Raw genomic sequence first — 25,315 nt, forward strand, 5'->3', positions numbered from 1 at the left:
AAATCATTTGAAATTTTAAAATCACAATACTTATTTTATGCAAAACTTCAAAAACACAGAATTTAAAGATAATACCAGTGAGGCACTATCATTCTATATGACTAAAACACTACCATTCTATATGACTAGCGAACACGATACAAGGCCAAAAGGCAAAATACATACTTTGGCAATCCTATACAAAAGGGGTTCTGTCAAAACGTTCTTTCAAAAAATAAACACAATACGTAAAAACGAAACAAGAAAAAGAAAAACTGAATTTTGACAACCTACACAAACTGTGGCATTTCAAATTCAAGGTCTTGTAACTCTTCCATTTGTTTTAGCCTGAGTCCCTGGCACATTGGATTCACGTCAGGCCGGCCGTGCTCTTCAGAGTGCTCTTTAGGCTCAGGAGCTGGCTGCAAAGCATAAGCTGATGTGCTGTCTGCCTCTGGAACATCTTTCTCCACATGACTCAGGGGAGTAAGAGCTGTGCTAGGAGGCACTGCTGCTGAAGGTGAAGCTGGTCTCTCCTCAATCCCCCTGACTTTACTGGTCGGGGTACGTGGTTTGTAAAATGTTGTCCAGTGATGGGGCTGCAGTGTTCTTGCTGCTCTTGCAGGAGCAAGATGGTAAGAATGAGAGGACCGTCTTTCTGATGCCTCTCTTGCTGATCTGGCTGGCGTGTTGGGCTTTGTGGCACCAATGGAATGGTCACCACTAACTCTGATGCTCACTGTCATTTTTTCCTGGAGTGCACTAGGCACAATCACTGCACTCGTGCCAGTTAAGTTCTTTTGTTCACATTGTTGTCCCTGAGTTTTTTGTAGAAACTGCTGATCAAAGCCATAAAATTTGGAACAAACAGTAGGAGGGGTATCTTTGCTATTAAGTCCTTTAAAAGCAAGATTCTTGCAAAACTTGTCTGAATTTACATTTCCCACATTTCTGCTGTTTCCCTCACTAGGAGAGCTTGCAAGATGGAACCTATCTACAGACAAAATTGCATGTCCAATCTTGGTGGTTGGTGTATGCCTCTGTATGTCGTTCGTTGCCACATCAGATTTCAAACTAAGTGGTTCAGTGGTTTTACACATATCATCCATCTTTCGGGATAATGATTCAAGTTCTTTGTTATCTGAAAAAGAAAGATTTTTTTTTAACTTCATGGAGCTTAGTTAGTAACGAAGTGTGGTTAGTTATAAATGGTCACTCTCTCAAAACAACACAGTCTTATATATTTTTCCCAACATGATATTCTTAGTCATTGATGCAGAGGAATTACAAATTCACACAGCATTAAAGGTACATTTTGAATTAAAGCATTACTTTTTAAAAAATTATCTAAATCAATACAATAAATAATAACCACAAAGCACATCATGTGTTGGTTAAATAAAACAATAACAAAAAAAATTAACTCTTCCTGAAGTAACTTGTTTTAATATATTACCTATGAATGAATATTTTCTGGGTTAAGACTGTGCTGATTTCAACAGGCAGACACTAGTAACCGCAGAACAGTAACACTATTCTATAGACCAATCAAAGCCATGTCCTGAATCCCAAGAACTTTGCCTCCTCACTTCATCTGCTTTCCAGCTACATTCTGTCCATACTGAGGGCAACACACCAGAGAGGACTTGGATGCTCTCCCAGCTGATCCATTAATACATGGCAACATCCATGGGTCAAATTAAGGTTGAAGAGCTGTCAAAATTGCCATTCTGCTACTGGTTCTGGTGACTCCAGATTTACTTCCTTCTCTTTCTCCTCTAGTCTGGTCCCAAGGTCCCTGTTTTCTCACCTAGAACCCTAGCTCTTCACACTCTGTCTTTGCTGCATGTACCCCAGAAGCTCCTGTTGCTAGAAAGGTGCAGCCCTCTGGCCATGATCCTCCTCTCCCTGCTGAGAAACATCAGACAAACTGTGTGCCTTGCCAGTGGTCTGACGGCTTTCCAATGGCCCTGTTCATAGCCCATGGTCCTCATCCCTGCCACCTGGTCCTTCTCCCATATCCTTAGGCAGTGGTTTGCAGACAGGTGCACACCAGCATCACTTGCAGGTCATCATCTCATCTGACCTCCTTCTTCAACTGAGGCTGCTGGCCTCTCTTCCCTGGTTCCCAGGCACTGCTCATGTGATTTGCTCTCCTGGGCCCTTCTCCAATTGATAGAAGGGAGCTGAGCCATTGTGGTTGGATGGTAACCACCAGAACATATTTACAGTCCTGCAGAACTTCTAGCACCATGAAGAGTACAGGCTCTGCAGCCAGCTGCCTGGGTGCTGGCTCAGCTCCTGCTCCAGTTCTGCCCTGGGCAAGTCCATTGCACTAGCCCTTCCTGCCTTCCTCTGTCAAGACTGACTCCTATGTGGAGATATGTTGGCATGTGGTCTTAATGATCTACTAAGGAACAGGCTTAGAATTACCTGGTATGTAAGGAAAACTTGACAATATTTAAACACTATTTATTGTTATTACTATACCTACTTGGGATTCCAATTTCCTTGGACAGTGAAATAAGGTTACATTTAGGAATGAGACAGGATGAGGTTCAAATCCTGAATCAACAATAATTTAGGGACATGACCCTTGGCATTATTTACCTTCCTCAGACTGTTCGCTATGGCTTAAATGAGGCCAAGGTTCATAGCACAGAAGTGCTAATAAGATCAAATCAAGTAAATGGAATCAGTGAGTCCAGTGCTTTTCTTAGCAGATAGATAATTGACTCCCTTTGTTTTCAGACTTTGTCAGGCTATATTCATTGATATTTAATTAATTTTAGACATCAAATTTAACATATATGGCTATATTTTGAAAAAATTGGAATTTAGCTCCAGTAAAACAGTAACAAATGGAAGTCTTTTGATCACCTTAACAGAAACCATTCACTGAAATAAAATTAACAAAAAAACAATGAACAAAAGGACTGCAGCCAAGAAAATGGAAGACATGTGTGCTTAATGTGCTAAAGATAGGCCACAGGTAAAGGGACATCAAAAAATTTTAGGAGTCTATTTTTTTGAGTTTCAGGAGTCCACTTTATTTCTGCCTTGACTTTAATTGATGACAAGAAGTAAAACTAAAAACAAATCTCAGAAGGAGGACAAAAAAACATTTATGAATTCCAAGATATCTCCTTACAAGAAAGAAACAAAAAATGATATTAATTTAAATGACATTCATTAAACTTTCTCAATGGCTATCAAAGTTAACTAATAAAACCTTGAAGTTTGAACTTCCCTCAACTTCATTCACCTTGTTTTTAATCGAGACTTATTTGCAAAGTTTGAAAATATGTAAACATATATAGTACATGACCACTCACCAATGAGATATGCATCACATATTTCCAATGCATTTTGCTTCCATTCTGATTTCTCAAATGATGTAGCTGATTCAAAATTTTCACTTTCACTATCTGCAGTGTGGATATCCTATTAATGCAAAAAAAAAATTAAACTGAAAAAGCAAAATACACCTCAAAATAAACAGTTCAAAGACTGCTAAGTTATTAACATAAACATCACAAAGTTCTGATGTAATTCTATAATAATCAAAACTCACTTCCTTTGAAGAAAAATATTGTGACTTTGTGGAATGTTCTGGTGATATCACGGGTTTGGAAGGACAGCTTTTATCCACCAGAGGTGCAATAACACCTGTACTACATGTAACATTTTGTGACTCTAGGAACTCATCGAAGATCATCTGTGAGTTGGTAATGAGGAACTCTACCAACAGGGCCTGATTGGCATATGCAGCAAGGGAGGAGGAGATAGTAACAGGAGTGGTTGCAGGTCTTGGCCTCATGAGACATGGTCCAAATACCACCCCCAAGTTTTTTGAATTCATCAGGTTTTCTTCAGAATGGTCTACTACCCTGAAAAGAAGAACACATAAAGTATATGAGATTTGCCCATTAGAGGTCCTTAATGGTAGTTTACTATGAATTGAGAAGGGTCAAGAAAACATGGGCTATAAAAGTCTACAAAACATTTGTCAAGGGTCAAGTTTGGTGGGTCTAGGGAAAGAATCATTTGTTTGATCATAATACCACACACCAAACTGAGTTTCAGAGTACTATATTAGGATAAAATTCATGTAAATAGAAGGAACTACTGAACTCTTACCAGCAGAAGGAAAAAAATACCCCTTAAAAAAATTGCTCCATCTTTGTATATACTCCCAGTTTCTGGAAACTGAAACATCACTGTCAATTTCTCTCACAGCCCACAGTTAGTTATCTTTTTAAAAAAAATATTTTTAGTTAGTTACCTTTATTTTATTTATTTTTTTATGCAGTGCTGAGTATTAAACCTAGTGTCTCACGTGTGCTAAGCAAGTGTTCTACCACTAGTCACACTCCCAGCCCCTGACAGCTAGTTTTCTAGCCTAGGTGATTCTTTCTCCTGAACATCTCTCTGTTCTACTGCCACTATCAATGTTCTGGTTTTACTTCAAGCACTGGCTGCTTTTTAGTTCTATGACTATTCAAGGAGATCTGACGATATCATGAATGGGGTAGTTTTCCTAATTCCTCTTTCAGAGGATTCATCACTGATGTATAGGAATGCATTGGATTTATGGGTATTGATTTTATATCCTGCTACTTTGCCAAATTGATTTATTAATTCTAGTTTTCTAGTGGAGTTTTTTGGATCCTCTAAGGATAGAATATCATGACGTCAGCAAATAATGATAGCTTGAGTTCTTCTTTCCCTATTCATATCCCTTTAATTTCTTTCATCTGTCTAATTTCTCTGGCTAGAGTCTCAAGGACTATGTTGAATAGAAGTGGTAAAAGAGGGCATCCCTGTCTTGTTCCAATTTCTAGAGGAAATGCTTCCAATTTTTCTCCATTTAGAATAATGTTAGCCTTGGGTTTAGCATAGATAGCTTTTACAATGTTGAGGTATATTCCTACTATCCCTAGTTTTTCTAGTGTTTTGAACATAAAAGGGTGCTATATTTTGTCAAATGCTTTCTCTGCATCAATTGATATAATCATATGATTCTTTTCTTTAAGTCTATTAGTGTGATTAATTAATTTATTGATTTCTGTATGTTGAATCAATCTTGCATCCCTGGAGTGAATCCCACTTGATCATGGTGTGCTATTTTTTAAATATGTTTTTGTATGGGATTGCCAGAATTTTATTGAAAATTTTTTGCATCTATGTTCATCAGAGATATTGGTCTGAAATTTTGTTTCCTTGATGTATCTCTGCCTGATTTTGGTGTCAGAATGATACTAGCTTCATAAAATGAATTTGGAAGGGTTCCCTCCTTTTCTATTTCATGGAATAATTCAATGCCCTTCAATATATGAATGGGTAAATAAAATGTGGTGTATATATACACAATGGAATGTTACTAAGCATTAAAAGAGAATTAAATTATGGCATTTGCAGGTAAGTGGATGAAGTTGGAGAATATCATGCTAAGTAAAGTAAGCCAATCCCAAAACACCAAAGGCCAAATATTCTCTCTGATAAGTGGATGCTGATCCATAATGGAGATGATGTTGTAGAAAGAAAGGAAAATTTTTGACTGGGTCAAGGGGAAGGAGGTAAGGGAAGAGGGCATGAGGGTAGGAAAGATGGTGGAATGAGATGAACATCACTACCCTAGATGCATGTATGACTGCATATTTGGCGCAATTCTATATCATGTACAACCAGAGAAATGAAAAGTTGTGCTCCATTTGTGTATAATGGATCAAAAAGCTTTCTACTGTCATGTATAACTGATTAGAACTAATAAAAAAATTTAAAATAAAATTTTAAAAAAGGAGATCTGAATTACAGAAGGCCTCCCCTCCAACGCATTTTTCATATTGCTATCAGAAAGATCTATCAGGCAAATCTGAGCATGTGGAATTCCTGATTACAAGTCTTTAGTGGGTACAGAAACAATATGGTCAACTCATCTGCTAGGTACATAGATTTTCTTATCAGGCCTGTAGGTAGCTCAGTTCCTGCTACTTCTTGCTATATTATAGCCTAATGAAATTATATTTTCCAAATGTAAAATGTTTTCTTGTGTCACCATGTCTGTTACCCTCTGCCTAGTATGCTCTTCTGCACATTCTCTACCAAATCCCACTCAGTTCTTAAAATCTGACTCAAGGGCTTGCCTCCTCTGTTTTACCCCTAATCCCAAACTTCCTCTGCATGCCTTCATGCTGTGCACAGCTACTAGAAAAAGGATGACGCTGTACTGTGGTTATATACAGATCTGTCCCCCAAGATGATGAGCCCACTAACAGAAACCCTGTGTTTCCATGCTGGTTTGCCCAGCCAGAGCCTGGCATACAGGGGGCATCTGAGGGAACAGTGTTGGCTGCATGAATATATATTCAATGTCTCCCTTTCCCAACATAGAATAAAAACATCATAAAAAATGAAACAATCATTTTGAAAACACTACCACAACAGTATAAATGTACTTAATACTATTGCACTGTACAATTTAAAATGGTTAAGACAGTATAAAAATTCATACCGTTTAAGATGTATGATAAGGTAATGAAGACTGTTAAAATTTGATGTTGGCAATTGTCTTAGAAGGACCTTGCTTTTTAGAAGAATTCGGTTTATTTCTACACATATATTTGGGTATGTTTTGTCCTTAGGGTTATCATTTTTGGTATCTTGCTCTTCATTAATATGTTGGATCTCTTGTGCAAGGTCCATAAATTCCTTGTACCATTGGAATAAAATCAATGGTTCTGGGAGCTAAAGAAATAAAATTACATTAAAAATTACATTACATTACATTAAAAATATCTCTTTTTTGTTAAAAATCAACAATTAGTGAGAGTTACTCAAATGATTTTTTTATCATTTCAGTGTACCTATGGCTACTTGATGTTCTATATTATCTGTAGAAGGTTAGGGTGTTGCCCTGTGATCAGTTTGTATCCTCACCACTCTGGGGTTTGAAGCAAGTCACTTAACCTCTTGGAGCTTTAGGTAATAATGAAGGCTACTCTCTAACACTATTGCAAGAATTGAGCAGTTTCCCACATAAAAGTCTTGGACATACAAAATTCCTAAAACAGAATGCAAGTTTATCATATTGGACCCAATTCATCTCCTCTCCCTTACTGGCTAATAAAAGAAATAAAGGATGACAGATTATGAGACTTATAGTAATTCAAAGGTATCAACCTCCATTTCTCAGTTGAGGTATCTGTAAAATGTGATTAAAGAGTTATCAATACTTTCCTGAAATAACATTGTAGATCCAGCAATTAATACTTAATTTCTTTCTCTCCTGCAACCCCACTAAAATACAGTAGGCCAATGAGGACTAGGAAAATAGAGAAAACATAAGCAACAATTCACAAATAGAAGAGCAGATTAACAAGTCCTGATGCAACAGTTCCAAGAAAGCTGACCCCTTATCATTCAGCATGATTTTCAGAATCCTAAAGGGACTTGGACAATAAGTACCAGGTCCTCTGACCTTGGGGTAGGGTGCAAGTGGGCCAGCTGAGACAGCTTAGCTCTCTATAGAATCCTGTCTCTACTCCATGTTCTCGAGCAATCTCCTTCCTAAAAATCTGGAAATGTTTTCTCTGGGCAACATGATACAGAGGCTCTCTGAATGGGGGCAATGCCAAACCTAAGGAGCAGAGAGGTGACTGTCTGAAAATGGGGATTTGTTGGCTGTATGCACACTGAATGCACAGATCCTGCAATCATCGTTCCCACCCTGGCTCCCACAGTATTGGTACCATATCTCTAGGCAAGGAAAACCCTTTTCCAGGGGGGATCAAACCAGTCCAAGACAGGGAACTAGAGACATGTAATCAGGCATATATCAAACGGTCCATCTAGATCACTTTATAATAAAGTTCCAAGTTTTTAAAAAGCCTTGATGTGTTCAAGAGCTTCCAAAGAGATTTCAAGTCCAAAATCTAACATAACTAGACATCATTAAAGACAAAAATCTTTTGATGGTTTCTTCTATTTCCTCAATTGATATTGGTCTGTTTAGGTTGTCTATATCCTCCTGACTCAATCTGGGCAGATCATATGACTTCAGAAATTTATCTATGCCTTCACTATCTTCTAATTTATTGGAGTATAAGGATTCAAAATAATTTTTGATTATCTTCTGTATTTCTGAAGTGTCTGTTGTGATATTGCCTCTTTCATCCCGTATGTTAGTGATTTGAGTTCTCTCTCTTCTTCTCTTCGCTAGCATGGCTAAGGGTCTGTCGATTTTGTTTATTTTTTCAAAGAACCAACTTTTAGTTTTGTCAATTTTTTCAATTGTTTCTTTTGTTTCGATTTCATTGATTTCAGCTCTGATTTTAATTATTTCTTGCCTTCTACTTCTTTTGCTGTTGTTTTGCTCTTCTTTTTCTAGGATTTTGAGATGAAGTATGAGATCATTTATTTGTTGGTTTTTTCTTTTTTTAAGGAATGAACTCCAAGCAATGAATTTTCCTCTTAGAACTGCTTTCAATGTGTCCCATAGATTCCGATATGTTGTGTCTGTGTTTTCATTAATCTCTAAGAATTTTTTAATTTCCTCCTTGATGTCTTCTATAACCCATTGATCATTCAGTAACCTATTGTTCATTCTCCAAGTGATATATTCTTTTTCCTTCCTTCTTTTATCGTTGATTTTCAGTTCCATTCCATTATGAGACTACCAACTAAGAAAAGCCCAGGACCGGATGGGTATACAGCAGAGTTTTACAAAACCTTTAAAGAGGAACTAATACCAATACTTTTCAAGCTACTTTGGGAAATAGAAAAAGAGGGAGAACTTCCAAATTCATTCTACGAGGCCAACATCACCCTGATACCTAAACCAGACAAAGACACTTCAAAGAAAGAAAACTACAGACCAATATCTCTAATGAACCTAGATGCAAAAATCCTCAATAAAATTCTGGCCACTCGGATACAAAGGCACATCAAAAAAATTGTGCACCATGATCAAGTAGGATTCATCCCTGGGATGCAAGGCTGGTTCAATATAAGGAAATCAATAAATGTTATTCACCACATCAATAGACTTAAAAATAAGAACCATATGATCATCTCGATAGATGCGGAAAAAGCATTCGACAAAGTACAGCATCCCTTTATGTTCAAAACTCTAGAAAAACTAGGGATAACAGGAACATACCTCAATATTGTAAAAGCAATCTATGCTAAGCCTCAGGCTAGCATCATTCTGAATGGAGAAAAATTGAAGGCATTCCCTCTAAAATCTGGAACAAGACAGGGATGCCCTCTCTCACCACTTCTGTTCAACATAGTTCTCGAAACACTGGCCAGAGCAATTAGACAGACGAAAGAAATTAAAGGCATCAAAATAGGAAAAGAAGAACTTAAATTATCACTATTTGCAGATGACATGATTCTATACCTAGCAGACCCAAAAGGGTCTACAAAGAAACTATTAGAGCTAATAAATGAATTCAGCAAAGTGGCAGGATATAAAATCAACACGCATAAATCAAAGGCATTCCTGTATATCAGCGACAAATCCTCTGAAATGGAAATGAGGACAACCACTCCATTCACAATATCTTCAAAAAAAATAAAATACTTGGGAATCAACCTAACAAAAGAGGTGAAAGACTTATACAATGAAAACTACAGAACCCTTAAGAGAGAAATAGAAGAAGATCTTAGAAGATGGAAAAATATACCCTGTTCATGGATAGGCAGAACTAACATCATCAAAATGGCGATATTACCAAAAGTTCTCTATAGGTTTAATGCAATGCCAATCAAAATCCCAACGGCATTTCTTGTAGAAATAGAGAAAGCAATCATGAAATTCATATGGAAAAATAAAAGACCCAGAATAGCAAAAACAATGCTAAGCAGGAAGTGTGAATCAGGCGGTATAGCGATACCAGACTTCAAACTATATTACAGAGCAATAGTAACAAAGACAGCATGGTACTGGTACCAAAACAGGCGGGTGGACCAATGGTACAGAATAGAGGACACAGAAACCAATCCACAAAACTACAACTATCTTATATTTGATAAAGGGTCTAAAAGCATGCAATGGAGGAAGGATAGCATCTTCAACAAATGGTGCTGGGAAAACTGGAAATCCATATGCAACAAAATGAAACTGAATCCCTTTCTCTCGCCATGCACAAAAGTTAATTCAAAATGGATCAAGGAGCTTGATATCAAATCAGAGACGCGCCGTCTGATAGAAGAGAAAGTTGGCTACGATCTACAGTCGGTGGGGTCGGGCTCCAAATTCCTCAATAGGACACCCATAGCACAAAAGTTAATAACTAGAATCAACAAATGGGACTTACTCAAACTAAAAAGTTTTTTCTCAGCAAAAGATACAATAAGAGAGGTAAATAGAGAGCCTACATCCTGGGAACAAATCTTTACTCCTCACACCTCAGATAGAGCCCTAATATCCAGAGTATACAAAGAGCTCAAAAAATTAGACAATAAGAGAACAAACAACCCAATCAACAAATGGGCCAAGGACCTGAACAGACACTTCTCAGAGGAGGACATACAGTCAATCAACAAGTACATGAAAAAATGCTCACCATCTCTAGCAGTCAGAGAAATGCAAATCAAAACCACCCTAAGATACCATCTCACTCCAGTTAGATTGGCAGCCATTATGAAGTCAAACAACAACAAGTGCTGGCGAGGATGTGGGGAAAAGGGTACACTTGTACATTGCTGGTGGGACTGCAAATTGGTGCAGCCAATTTGGAAAGCAGTATGGAGATTTCTTGGAAAGCTGGGAATGGAGCCACCATTTGACCCAGCTATTCCCCTTCTCGGTCTATTCCCTAAAGACCTAAAAAGAGCATGCTACAGGGACACTGCTACATCGATGTTCATAGCAGCACAATTCACAATAGCTAGACTGTGGAACCAACCTAGATGCCCTTCAATGGATGAATGGATAAAAAAAATGTGGCATTTATACACAATGGAGTATTACTCTGCATTAAAAAATGACAAAATCATAGAATTTACAGGGAAATGGATGGCATTAGAGCAGATTATGCTAAGTGAAGCTAGCCAATCCCTAAAAAACAAATGTCTAATGTCTTCTTTGATATAAGGAGAGTAGCTAAGAACAGAGTAGGGTCGAAGAGCATGAGAAGAAGATTAACATTAAACAGGGATGAGAGGTGGGAGGGAAAGGGAGAGAGAAGGGAAAATGCATGGAAATGGAAGGAGACCCTCAGAGGTATACAAAAGTACATACAAGAGGAAGTGAGGGGAAGGGGAAAAATAATACAAGGGGGACAAACGAATGTCAGTAAAGGGGGCAGAGAGAGAAGAGGGGAGGGGAGGGGAGGGGAGGGGAGGGGGGATAGTAGAGGATAGGAAAGACAGCAGAATACAACAGACACTAGTATGGCAATATGTAAATCAATGGATGTGTAACTGACGTGATTCTGCAATCTGTATATGGGGTAAAAATGGGAGCTCATAACCCACTTGAATCAAATTGTGAAATATGATATATCAAGAACTATGTAATGTTTTGAACAGCCAACAATAAAAAATTAAAAAAAAAAAAAAAAAAAAAAAAAAAAATAAAGACAAAAATCAAAATGGGTATAAAAAAAACAAATTGAAGGTCTAAAACTATGCTGTCAATATGCTGACCACTAGTCATATATGGTGAAAAAGTACTGGAAGTACAACTGATCAAAATTAAGATGTGCTCTAAATGAAAAAATAGATACTAGATTTCAAAGACTAAGAGCTCAAATATAAATCAATAAATAAATATCTCATAATTTTAAAATAATATTCAAAATGTTAAATAATATATTAAAATTAACTTTACCTATTTTTAAAATTTTATATGGCTATAGAAAATTTAATGTTATATATGAGGGTCACATTGTATTTATACAGAGGGTTTAGAGGCTAAATAGAGAAAAGAACCCTTACAAAAAAATCTATGACTATCCACAGGAAAATAGCATGATATAGTCATTTTAAAAAAATGTTATCAAAGGAATAGAAAATCATAATTCTTGAAAATTAAAATATGATCTCAGGAATGAAGTAATTTATATTAGTCAAGAAGATAAAGCTGAGGAAATGTCTTAGAAAGTTATTGAAGAAAGAAAGAAGAAGAATACAGGAAAGGTAAGGGAACTAAAGAACCAGTATGGGTTATTGAGTATGCAAACAAGAGCTTCAACTAGAGAGTACAAAGAAAGAGGGGGAAATGGGCAATAAAAATCAAGAAAAATTCAAAGAACTAAAGCACTGACAACTATCAGAGCTCATGGAGTGTCCAGAATAGTGGATGGAAATATATCCACATCATTATTCATCACTGTAAAATCTTAGAATAATGTGGCATGGGAGAGATTCTATTAGCTATAGAGGGACAAAACAATAGGCACAGAGTTAGGAATGAAATAAGACGGATTCACTGTGTGAACAGAACAACAACAAAAAACCTTGCCTTCAAAATTCAGAGGAAAAAGAATTTCCAGCCTACAATACTAAAAAGTCCCACACTATCTAAACTAGTCCATTTCTGTCAAGACAGTAGGAAAACATTTACAGAGAACAGGTTTCAAATATTTAATCCTACTTAAAGGACAAACGTAACCAAAACAGAATACCCCCCAAACAAGGAAAACAGGAGAGGTGTTCCATCACAAAAGAGAGGAGAGGAGAATGATCTCAGGATGACAGCTAATAACCAAATTAAAAAGGATCTGCAAGGGAGCAAAAGAACAACAGAGAAGGACAGATTAAGGACTTATCAGCATGACTCTATCATTATCTCTTCATTTTCACCCAGGGATAGATGCCAGCTGGATCTGACCCAAATCATTTTGTACTTGGCTCATGACAAAATGCCATTTAAGTTCCTGTAACCCCTCTGTAAGCCGCTGCCTAAAGCCAGCAACGTCACTTCACTCCACAGATGTGTGTGTGTGTGTGTGTGAGTGTGTGTGTTTACCTATTCCCGCAAACTGCAGGTATAACAGTGAACATAGAAAATGACAATAGGACAGCCCACTCCCTGACCATATTCCTCCTAGACTTCTAGTATCCACCTTATAGGAAGAGTTATGCCTGTTGCCCCAAATATTATGAACTCCATGGCCTTGCCTACTAACCTCTCAAAATAGCTATTTTGAAACATCACTGAAGGCAAAGCTAGACTATGATCTAGATACTGTCCTACTTATTGAATATTCCTAACAGTGTGAACACTGGCCTTTACTTATACAGATACATTTATGCTTTTAGTCAGTGTTCTAAAACTTAAAGATAACAAAAAGTTAATGAGTGTTATTTATTCCTGTATGTTTATCCCTTTAACATGGTTAGGAGGGACCTCCAAGATGGAGTTGGGAGGCTGCAACATGGAAGAGGTACATGGAAGTCTTGTACAAGGAATAGTAATATTTTATTTTCTTAAGTGGAATTTGGTTTTATTATTATTGTTCTTTAAATTGTATGTATATTTTATATACATTTTATGATCTGATGAGAAAAACATCAACATGGGAGGGTCAGTGGAGTGGAGTGGGGAGATAAAGGGAGGAAAAAAGAGAACCGAAGTAGAGTGAGTCAGATCTATGCACATATGAAATTGTCAGGATGAACCTAGCTACTATGTATAAATATAATGCTCTAATCAAAAAAATAGAAAGACATCGACATAATCTGTGCCAATGAAAATATATGAAATATAAAATATATTTTTGCACTTTTTATTTGATGTAGTTTACAATAAAAACTTTACCTGTCGAAGGTATAATTTTAAGGCTTCACAGATGTCGTGTGAATTAAATTCTGACATGTCTACCAAATGCATTCCATTCTCCAAAGCTTGACACAGTTTTGCAGTTTTTGCTTTGTTTCCACTGACACGATAAATTCCCTTGAATAGAAAAGAAAAAAAAAAGATGCAAAATTATATTTAAGTACAAAGGGCTAAATTTAGACATCTAAACATATTTGATGTATCTCCTTCAATTTGTATTAGTATTTTAGGAAAAAAAAAAAACAAGTTAAAGTAAAATAAATTAACATTTCCCAAATAAATGTGAATAAATTCAGTTATTAAAAACTGAGAGTATTGATTTTCTTAAAGTCTCTTTTTCATTAAAACAAATCACACAGGCATTATGTTTTAACAATATACCTGTAAACACAAGGCTCTCTTTTCAATCTCTGAAGCACATATTTTGAGTATAAAAGGAATGCCATCTGGCTCCTTTTTTGTAACTCGAGTGAATTCTGCTCCAAATAAGTGTGTTTTCCCCAGAAGTTTCCGGTGACCGCAAAAGATAACTAAGTTTTCCATACATTTATGATGACAAACAAGGAGACACTACAAGAAAATGATATTTTAAAACTGATTAACTCACCCTAAAACTATTCAAAACTAAGCAAACTACAGCCAGACTAATAACAACAAAAATGAGTTAAAAAGTATTACTTGTGGTTTATGAAATATATTTAACAGCAAAACAAAGTAGAAAACTATAGAAGATAAACTGTGGGACTTTATTAAAAATGTACTGGCAGAGCCAGGTGTGATGGCATATGCCTATGATTCCAGCTACTTGAGGGGTTGAAACAGGAAGATCACAAGTTGAAGGCCAGCTCAACATAGAAAGACCCTCATTTCAAAACACAATTTAAAAAGGGGTGGGGATATTGCTCAGGGGTAGAGTGCTTGCCTGGCATGCACAAGACCCTGAGTTTAATTCCCAGGAGTATAAACAACAAATTTATATATATATATATATATATATATATATATATATATATATATATATATATATATATATATATATATTTAATACATGTGTGAGAATACATACACATCTCCTAATAAGTAAAACCATAACAAAAAAAGTATATAGCAAAAAAAATAAGGGGGCCAATGTGATTCCAAAAATATCTTACCTCCTTACATTTAACACCTTGGAACACTACAATGCCTTCACAATATCTGCATTTTGAGGGGGATTTCAATTTTCGGAACTTGTGAGTAACAGCTGCCTTTGACATCAATGGTTTCTTAAATGCTCCAAGGGAACTGGGTTCTTATGACAGAAATATAAGAAGGGTAAAATGACAAAAAAAATATACTACAATGATATTGTACTTGGAATAATTTTTAGACTTTGAGATTATTCATATATTATAAAAAGCTATTATTTTGAGTTTTTAACATGAAAAAAATCTCCTTTATAGATCTCTTTTATAAAACACAAACTTTTACTCAACATTTTATTCATGAGTAAAAATCACCATCAAACCAATAAAATTTTTAAGATACTATGGCATAATGTTTTTAGAATCAGCACATTTAAGCCAGGCACAATGGTGTATGCCTGTGATCCTAGCAACTCAGGGGGCTAAGGCAGGGGAATCACAATTTTGATGCCCACCTCAGCAACTCAGTGAGACACTGTCTTGAAATGAAAAATGAAAAAGGCTGAGGATGGCAGCTCATTTGATAGAGTATTCTGGGTTCAGTCCCCAGTACCAGGAAAAAAAGAATCAGCATATTTATACTTAATAATATTAACATGCCCTTTACACAGTTGGTAAGTATGTTCATAGGTGGCATATAAATGCTATAAATGTTTCAAAGAAATACAATTACATGAGGCGAGTATGTTAGAATTATTTACATTAAGGATAAAGCTCCTCTTAATTCATTATAAAATTACAGGCAATCTAGCTTATTATATTTTAATATTATATTGGTATTACAGGTATCAAATGTACAAAATTAATTTATGAGAGTCTAATTTGAGTCACTAAGGTAACTGACTTTACTTTTATATCCTTCGACACCCAAAACATTCCTTATTCTCAAGAAGTACACTGAATCTGCTCTTCCTGCTTGGTTTCTTATACTCTTTCTTTCAAAGGAGATTTCTTAGACTTTCTCAGGCATGCTTCCTTTTAACAGTAAGTCATTGTACTGGGTTTATAAAGAAGACCAGACCTAGCCTGTTATTTTAATACCATGCCAATACATCTTAGATCTACTAATTTTGTTGCTATTTGTGTGTTTGTGTGTGTGTGTGTGTGTGTGTGTGTGTGGTGTGCTGGGAATTGAACCTATGACCTTGTGCATGCTAAGCAAGTACTCCACCACTAAGCTGTTATTCCTAACCCTTCCACTTATTCTTCTATTTGTATTTCAGATAACTGATTAGTACATTATCAACTAATATTTGAACATAATTACTGGGATATATTTAAGTTACTGTGTGATGCTTTTGTTTATTACACAGCAAAGTAATGATTCTTTAAAATTATACTATCTTTCAGATCTTATGAGATGCTACTACTTCAACTAGTTTAATGGGTTTTCATTCAGGTGAATACAATATAATACCAGCTTCTAAAGGGGAAGGTGGCTCTCTTTCATCTAAATCATCTACAGAAGGCATGGTTCCACTGAATGGAGTTTGTGGAAGTTTTTGATGAAAGTCTCCTAAAAGAAAAATGTTGATACCATTGCCTGGCTATTCATTTTAGGACAGAAATGGGAAATGATAATATTTTTAGAATTATGCAAGTCACACTATTTTATTAGCTTCAATCCAAAAATTTGCTTCCATTCTTATACTCTAGATAACAGGGAATTACGATGCTCATTCCTTCTTGGGAACAAAAAGAATTTAACTAAATTTATCTGACTTTTCCAAATAAATTTAAAACTTAGGATCATATATTCCTATGAGAACTTACTGCCAACTTCTGATAGAAAGTATTAGAGGTTGTAAGCTTCACAAAGATAGGTAGTATCTAGGGGCTGGAATTGTGGCTCAGTGGTAGAGCACTTGCCTAGCATGTCCAAGGCTCTGGGTTTGATCCTCAGCACCACATAAAAATAAATTAATAAAATAAAAGTATAAAAAAGGTAGTATCTTATATTCATGTTCTATATCTAATATCTGACAGAGTGGCTAGCAAAACAGTAAAGTTGTCATTAAATGTTTATTAAATTATTAATAAATGTACACAATACAATCTAAGGCCTTCTAAAATATACAAAAATTATCTGAACCCAATAGTAAAATTAAATTATGTTATTAGTAAATCATGAGATAGGAAACAGGGAGAACCCAGAGATCTCTAGCCAAGAGCTGAAATCACAAGTTCAAACTATGTCACAGGACACTACTATGTATATATCAAAGCATGTTTGGAAGTAGACTGACTAGCAGAGATTTACTCTGCTGAAATTATAAAGGTCTACAACTGAGTAAAGAATTCACTTTAACTCAAGGTCTTTAAACAATCTTAGCTTCAGTTAGTAACACTTTTCATAAATGATTTTAAGCAACACCCTCTTCTCAAAAGGATTTTTCTGTTCAATATGCTCACAGGTGGGTTCTAGTTTTTACTTTGAATGTGTTCCCAATGACTAAAAAATCACAAGTTCACATGTTCCATTTTAGAACTATTCTAATTATAAAACAGTTCCCTTATATTATTGAACAAAAATCTGCCTCTGTATGAATCCCAGTCTTTGGACATATTTTTTTTCTCACAGGGGCAAACAAGAACTCTAATTCATTTCATTCCATGTCCTTAAGTTTCTTTTCTCAAGTAAGGCATCTCTCAGTCTCACCCATTTATCATGAGATAGAAATTCCAAATTTTTGCCTTCATCACATGACATCTACAAGATTCAAAATGGGTTAAGGGTTGCTCTAGATTAGGTCTTAATTTCTGGCACTACCTATAATATTCAGTTAAATATTTAGGCTCCAGAATGTCCCTTGAATAGAGGTAGTGGGAAATGAGAAAGTAGCACCTGTTAATCAATCTACAAACCTCAGTGCTGCATGGCAAAAATTCTAACTATAAATACAAGACATTAATCCGAATGTATAAAACTGTGCAATATGTAAAATACTTTAAAAATGGCTTTGGAATTTGATGAGGTCAAACCCTAAAACATCCCCATCATGAGTCTAGGAGGAAGGCAGATAGCCAGAAAGGACTATAGCAGTCTTTGGTGGAAGAATGTGGAAGCAAGAATCTCCTGGCTTTAAATGCTACTTCTCCTGCTAGCTATAAAGCCCATGGCGAATTATCCTCTTTGATATTACTAAGAGGGAGTTCAAAACATTTGCTCTATGAGAATTTTGAGACTATTTATATCATAGTACCTTAAAGCACATTTGTAAAAAAAATAGCAATAATCAATCATAGGCTCAAGGATTGGCATAATGGAATTGTTTATTATAGCAATTACTGCAAAACAATTCAAAAGATCAATCATGATATTCAAGTTCATGGACTAGAATACAGTAGTAAAAATAAGGCCAACTATTCACATTAACATAACATGCATGAATTAAGTCACAAAATAGTATGATTGAATTTGAACAACATCCAGAAGAGGTCAAAACTCTACTACATATAGGTATTAAAAACATTTGAAATATCTACAGAATGATTTTAAAATAGTCAGGATAATGGTTTATGCTGGTGGGAGCTAAGGCAGTGTAATCAAGAAGGAGTACCCAGGTGCTTCTAATGTCCTAATATTTTTATTGAGGGTCTGTTTCATTCTCTTTCTTTAATCTGTACATATATATATATATATATATATATATATATATATATATATACTCATCTATATTTAAGACACTTCATTATAAAAATAAGTTAGTTATAAATATTCCCCAAGTGATTATTTTAATAATTTCATTGAATTTTACTGCTAGACTTAAATATTTATGTACCTGGACTTATAGATTCTGAATCCAAGGATCCAGATTCACTGCTCCCTCCAGTACTATAAGTCACTAAACATCCCAAATGTCCATGATCTTATGAAAGAAGATCTTATGCATGTGAGGCAACCACTCTACCAACTGACCTATATCCCCAGCACCACAGATGCCCTTCAACAGATGAATGGATAAAGAAACTGTGGTATATGTACACAATGGAATATTACTCGGCATTAAAATAGAATAAAATTATGGCATTTGCAGGTATAAATGGATGGAGATGGAGAATATCATGCTAAGCAAAGTAAGCCAATCCCAAAAATCCAAAGGCGAAATATTCTCTCTGATAAGTGGATGCTGATCCATGGAGATGGACAGGGGTGGGGGACAGATGGGAAAAATGGAGGAACTTTCATTGGGCCAAGGGGAGGGTGATGGGGAAGGGGCTTGGGGACAGGAAAAATGATGGAATGAGATGGACATCATTACCCTAGGTACATGTATGACTGCACATATGGTGCAACACTACATAGTATACAACCAGAGAAATGAAAAGTTGTGCTGCAATTGTGTACAATGAATCAAAATGCATTCTGCTATCATATATACTAAAAAGAACCATCTTTGGGCTGGGGTTGGGGCTCAGTGGTAGTGCACTTGCCTGGCATGTGGGAGGCACTGGGTTCAATTCTCAGCACCACGTATAAATAAATAAAATAAAGATCTATCAACAACTAAAAAAATATTTTTAAAAATGAACCACCTGGGGGGAGGGTGGAGGATGGGAAAGGCAGTGGAGCACAACAGACACTAGTATGGCAATTTGTAAATCAATGGATGTGTAACTGATGTGATTCTGCAATCTGTGTATGGGGTGAAGGTGGGAGTTCATAACCCACTTGAATCAAAGTGTGGAATATGATATGTCAAGAAATTTGTAATGTTTTGAACAACCCACAATAAAAAATTAAAAAAAAAAAACAGCAAAAAAAAAAAAATGAACCACCTTTAAGAAAAAAATATTTAAAGTCAAAACTTAGCTAAGAGGTAGATTTCATAAGGTAAAATACTGACATTACATAAAATGAGACAATTCAGATTTGTTTAACAATGACCAATTATGGACTTTAAGGCAGGCATGGTGGTTACAATCATGACTAGGTCTCACAGAGTTACATTATAAAGCCTGATTTTCTGGTTCTAGAGCTCCAGTTCATTTAATGACCAATGAACAATTTGCTCTTTCATAAACCTGTATTCTCTTCAGAGTGAAAAACCCCTGTTGCTCAGTGTTAGAGCACTCTCCTAGCACGCATGAGAAACTGGGTTTGATACTCAGCACCACATAAAAATAAATAAAATAAAGCTATTGTGTCCAACTACAAATGAACAATAAATATTTTTTAAAAAAGAGAGAGAGAAAGAAAGAAAGACACCTGTTAGATCTCCATTGTTAGAGTGATTATAACCAGTGTTTGAAAAAAATTAACCTTCAAGTGAATCACCTGGGAGATCTTGTTCAAATACAAAGTCTGGATTGAAACTCAATATGTCCTCTTCAATTTTATTACAACTGTCAGGAAGGCACACAACATCCTTTAAAGAGTGAGAAGGGCCACATCTGGACATCTGGGAACTATTTGTTAATGGTTTATTTACATTCCTAAGAAAAAGCAAATAAAGCTCAGCACTAACAATAAATCTACTTTGTATTATACTCAGAAAAATTTGTTGATTTAATATATGTAGAATAATTAACTAAATATAATGAACAAACTGTTACATGGTTCAGCTTTTTTAAGGAGATATGGATAAAACTTTTATTTTCACAGTTGAAACATTGATAGAAATAGCAACAGTCAGTAATGCATGTTATGATTAAACTTTTGTAGTATCATCTCAGTGGAAAATATAGGTTAAATTTTGTGGACATTCAAAATGTGTATGATTGTCATTTGCTGTTCCCAAAGGATTTTTAAGTCTCACAGAGTGAGGTCAGTATCAAAGTGGAAAGCTTTACTCTCAAGTGAGACTTACTAAGAAACCACAAAATAATACAAATAAAATTTTTCAGAAATTTTTAAAGTTAATTCTATCAATATTAGAAAATATACCTCTTTATACCACATAGCAACTTAGTAAATGTTTTATTTCTAGAAATTCATCTATATATTAATTCTTACCCATCAACTTTTTCTTCTTCAGTTGACTTTGTAGCCTTCACAAATTCACTGTACTCTTGGCCTGGATCATAAAGTTTGGCACTATCACAGTGAAAGTCTAAACTGTTTGCAAGGGAGGCGCCTGCAAGTGCTGCATCTGGAACAGATTAACTGTTACCTATCATCACAGACACAAAAGGCAGAAAAGACTTGTGATATACAGAATGCATTATAAATAAATGTACGTTGACTTCAATGAATGAACCAATAAAAACGGGCACACAAGTGAAACAGCTCTGAATACCACTGTACACATGGTATATTGCCCAATATTATGAAAGATAAAGATTGTAAACTAAAAGAGAAGTTTGAATCTAATATCCAGGTGTGCTCATTTGCTACAAAACTGTTTTTAAACTGTAAAGTTTAAAAAATACAAGCCATGTCCCTGATGGTTCACAATTTGAGGATCCATAACTCTGTACCCTGATGGTCTGACCACACTGCCTAAACTTACTTGCATGACCATGATGATCAAGTTATTTATAACCAGTGATTTGAAAAAAAATTAACTTTCAAGTAAATCACCTGGGAGATCTTGTTCAAATGCGAAGTGTGGATCGAAACCCAAGATTCTACATTCCTTATAGGCTCCCAAAGTAATGGCAATGTGACTAGTTCAAAGACCTTATTTTTAGAGGAAAGACTTTCTAGAATTTTATTTCTGCATCAGTTCAAAGGAGATCAAAGTATTATATTGTTCCAGTATGATTATGTGCAAATAAATAACTTAATGTAGACAAGCAGTTTAATACACTGGTATATAAATACTTAATCTTAAATATCATTAACTATTTATTATTTGAGGTGAAAGGATTTTTGTGAAAGGTAAACAGCCTAAATGACTTACAAAGTAATTTCAAATCTTGGGATGTTATAATCCTATTCAATTATTTTATACTTCTGTAAGCTATAACATTAATTAATCAAAATTTGGTAAATGAGAACTGGGGCTATAGCTCAGTGGCAGAGCGCTTGCCTAGCATGTATGAGGCACTGGGTTCAATCCTTAGCACCACATAAAAAATAAAATAAAATAAAGGCACACTGTCCATCTATAACTATAAGGAATTTTTTTTAATTTGGTAAATGAATGAAACACAATTTTAAACACCCAGAACATTTTAACGGTTTCTGATTCAGATGCAGTAATCTCACTATCCCTTGGTCTATACTGAATTTGCTCAAAAACCCTGGTCAGAATGCATAAATCAGCTGTCTAAGAACTCTGAAAAGAAAATGGTAGCAGGTAGAAAGTAGCAAATAAACCACAATTCAATCCTGCCCCCACCCCAATCACATATCCAGCCTAGACTTGGCCCTTACTCAAAAACAGCTTGAGTCCCAAAAGTGTAAACAGGGTATGGACAGAAAGATCTCCAAGAGAGATCTTCTCTTGTCCAAGGAACAAAAAAAGGGCATGGAGTAGGAGATATGACTAAAAGAGTAGGTCATAACCCTGGTTTCTTTGGTGGGTTTATTTCCTCTCCTGCCCCAGTGCCCAAACAAGCATAAACCCCCAAGATGCAATCCTGTCCTGTGGCAGCAGGTGATGTGAGTAGAAGTGGAACAGAAACTTCGGAGGGAATCCTTTATGACAAGATGCATTGTGCTCCAATGAGTGAGTGGATTTGAAATTCTTCTTGTTTTTCTTTATTCTCCCCTTATTTAATGACTGAGAATTGATGCCCCTGGCTTCCTGGAGGATAGCAGAGTAGGCAGGTACATTTTAGTTTCCCAGTTAGAAGATTAAGAGGGAGGCACACAGGAGGTGGAGAGTGAATCTAACTAGATCAAATTCTGTTCAACTTAAAAAAAATGAATTTTCAGTTCAGGCTATAAACAGGATAAAAAGGACACAGAAAGTATTACTGAAAATATGTTGGATATCATTTAATGCTACTCGTCACACAAAGAACCAGGAAAATCTCAACTACTCACAAGGGAAAAGGCAGTGAACAGACATCAACACTGCGGCGACTCAGATGGTGCAATTATCAGATGAAGACTCTAAAGTTGCTATGATAACATGGTCAAGAAGTGAGGATAATCAATCTTGAAACCTGAACAGAAGTCTCAGCAGTGAAACAGAAGATCCAAAAAAGAAACGAAAGGGAATTTTTCTACTAAAATTTTTATTAAAGGATTGTATAGGAAAATGAAGTCAGTGCACCTGAGACAGATACATAGGACAATAAAGATGCCCCTCAACTTATAATTACTTCCTGAAAAATCCAACTTAAGTTGAAAATATACTTAAAACCCACTGTAAAGTTGTAAAATCTTAGGCTGAACCATAGTAAGTTGGGTACTGTTTGTAAAAACAGTTAAAGGGGAAAAGATTGGAGAAAAAAAAATAGGATCAGCCAGAACTGTGAGAGCACCTGAGTCACCTGAGTTTTAGAGAAGAGAAAGAAAGTGCTACAAACAAAAATATTTGAAAAAAAACATAGCTGAAACCTTGTCAAAATTTGCAATGATCAAATGTGTAGATTCAAGAAATTCAGTGAATCCCAAACAGGAAAAACTCAGCAAAATCTATGTATACAGATATCTTAGCCAAACTGCTTAAAGGCAAACACAGAGAGAATCAAACCTTGGAAGCAGGGTTGGGGATGTGGCTCAAGCGGTAACGCACTTGCCTGGCATGCGCAGGGCGCTGGGTTCGATCCTTAGTATCACATAAAAATAAAATACCCATGTTGTGTCTACTGAAAACTAAAAAATAAATATTAAAAAAAAATTCTCTCTCTAAAAAAAAACCTTGGAAGCAGCCAAAGAAAAGCAACACAAACCATACAAGGAACAATGACACAACTGACTATGGATTTCTTCTGAGAAACCATAGAGGCCAGAAGGCAGTGGAACAACATTTTTAAAGTGGTGAGGGGAACAAATAACACCTGAATTGTATATTTATAACTCAATATACAGTGAAAATGTTCTTTAGAATTAAGGACAACATGAAGGTATTCTTAAATGAAGGATAATTTAAAAAATTGTGACCAGCAGACTTGCTATGAAAGAAATGGTAAGGGAAGTTCTGTTTACAGAAGAAAAACATTACCAGACAGAAGATGGAACTATAGGAATGAAAGGGAAATAAACAGAATGGAAAGTATCTGGACAAATATCATATACTACTTTCCTTCTCTTCTTTATAATACATATGACTTTTAAGCAAAAAAAATAAGATGGCCTGGTGAGATCTTTAATGTAAAAACACATATCAACCACAATCCTCAATGGTTAAGGGGACTTATATAGTGGAAAGGTTTCTACATTCTACCTGAAGTGGTAAAATATTAGTTCTCAGCGAACTGTGAAAAATTACAGACAGTTATCCCTCAGTATCCATCTGGGAAGGTTTAAGGATATCCCTCAGATACCCAAATCTCAGATGCTCAAACCCCTTATATAAAATGGTATAGATTTGTGTATAATCTATGCATACTCTCCAAATACTTTAAATATTTGTAGATCACTTATAGTATATAATACAATGCAAATGCTATGTAAATTGTTCTTATACTATATTGTTTAGAGAATGATATAAAGAAAGTCTTTTTATGTTCTACAGTATAGATGTGATTTTTTTTCTGAATCCGTGGATGTGGAATCCATACATACAGAGGATCATATTCACATAAAAATACTGCAATTCTTAAATCAAAACTACTCTAAGATACCATCTCACTCCAGTTATAATGGCAGCTATTATGAAGACAAACAACAATAAGTATTGGCCAGGATGTGGGGGAAAAGGCACACTAATACATTGTTGGTGGGACTGCAAATTGGTGCAGCCAATATGGAAAGCATTCCTTGGAAAACTTGGAATGGAACCACCATTTGACTCAGCTATCCCTCTCCTCAGTCTATACCCAAAGGACTTAAAAAAGCATACTACAGGGACACAGCCACATCAGTGTTTATAGCAGTACAATTCACAATAGATAAACTGTGGAACCAACCTAAATGCCCTTTAGTAGATGAATGGATTAAAAAATGTGGCATATATACACAATGGAATATTACTCAGCAATAAAAGAGAATAAAATCAAGACATTTTCAGGTAAATTGATGCAGCTGGAGAAGATAATGCTAAATGAGGTTAGCCAATCCCCCAAAAAACAAATGGCAAATGTTTTCTCTGACATAAAGTGACTGACTCATAGTGGGGTAGGAGAGGGAGCATGGGAGGAATAGATGAACTCTAGATAGGGCAGAGTGGTGGGAGGGGAAGGGAGGAAGCATGGGGTTAGCAATGATGGTGGAATGTGATGGACATCATTATCCAAAGTACATATATGAAGACATGAAGTGGTGTGAACATACTTTATATACAAACAGAAATATGAAAAA

At 35.7% G+C, this 25,315-nt stretch overlaps 1 protein-coding gene across 1 annotated transcript in view; it reads right to left on the bottom strand.

The window, feature by feature from the left end:
- Window positions 1–269: 269 nt before the first annotated feature.
- LOC114081411 (rho GTPase-activating protein 29-like) overlaps window positions 270–25,315 on the bottom strand; it is a 59,540-nt gene continuing 34,494 nt past the window's right edge. The window contains 14 exon segments of the mRNA XM_071618630.1: window positions 270–1,120; window positions 1,790–1,803; window positions 3,311–3,423; window positions 3,554–3,869; window positions 6,494–6,726; window positions 13,751–13,888; window positions 14,153–14,341; window positions 14,923–15,062; window positions 16,373–16,471; window positions 18,738–18,796; window positions 18,798–18,862; window positions 20,256–20,391; window positions 20,912–21,032; window positions 21,035–21,068. Of these exon segments, the coding sequence (XP_071474731.1) occupies window positions 270–1,120; window positions 1,790–1,803; window positions 3,311–3,423; window positions 3,554–3,869; window positions 6,494–6,726; window positions 13,751–13,888; window positions 14,153–14,341; window positions 14,923–15,062; window positions 16,373–16,471; window positions 18,738–18,796; window positions 18,798–18,862; window positions 20,256–20,391; window positions 20,912–21,032; window positions 21,035–21,068 (2,508 nt within the window).

The sequence above is a fragment of the Marmota flaviventris genome, chromosome 10 (genome assembly GCF_047511675.1).
Source record: "Marmota flaviventris isolate mMarFla1 chromosome 10, mMarFla1.hap1, whole genome shotgun sequence".
Lineage (NCBI taxonomy): Eukaryota > Metazoa > Chordata > Mammalia > Rodentia > Sciuridae > Marmota > Marmota flaviventris.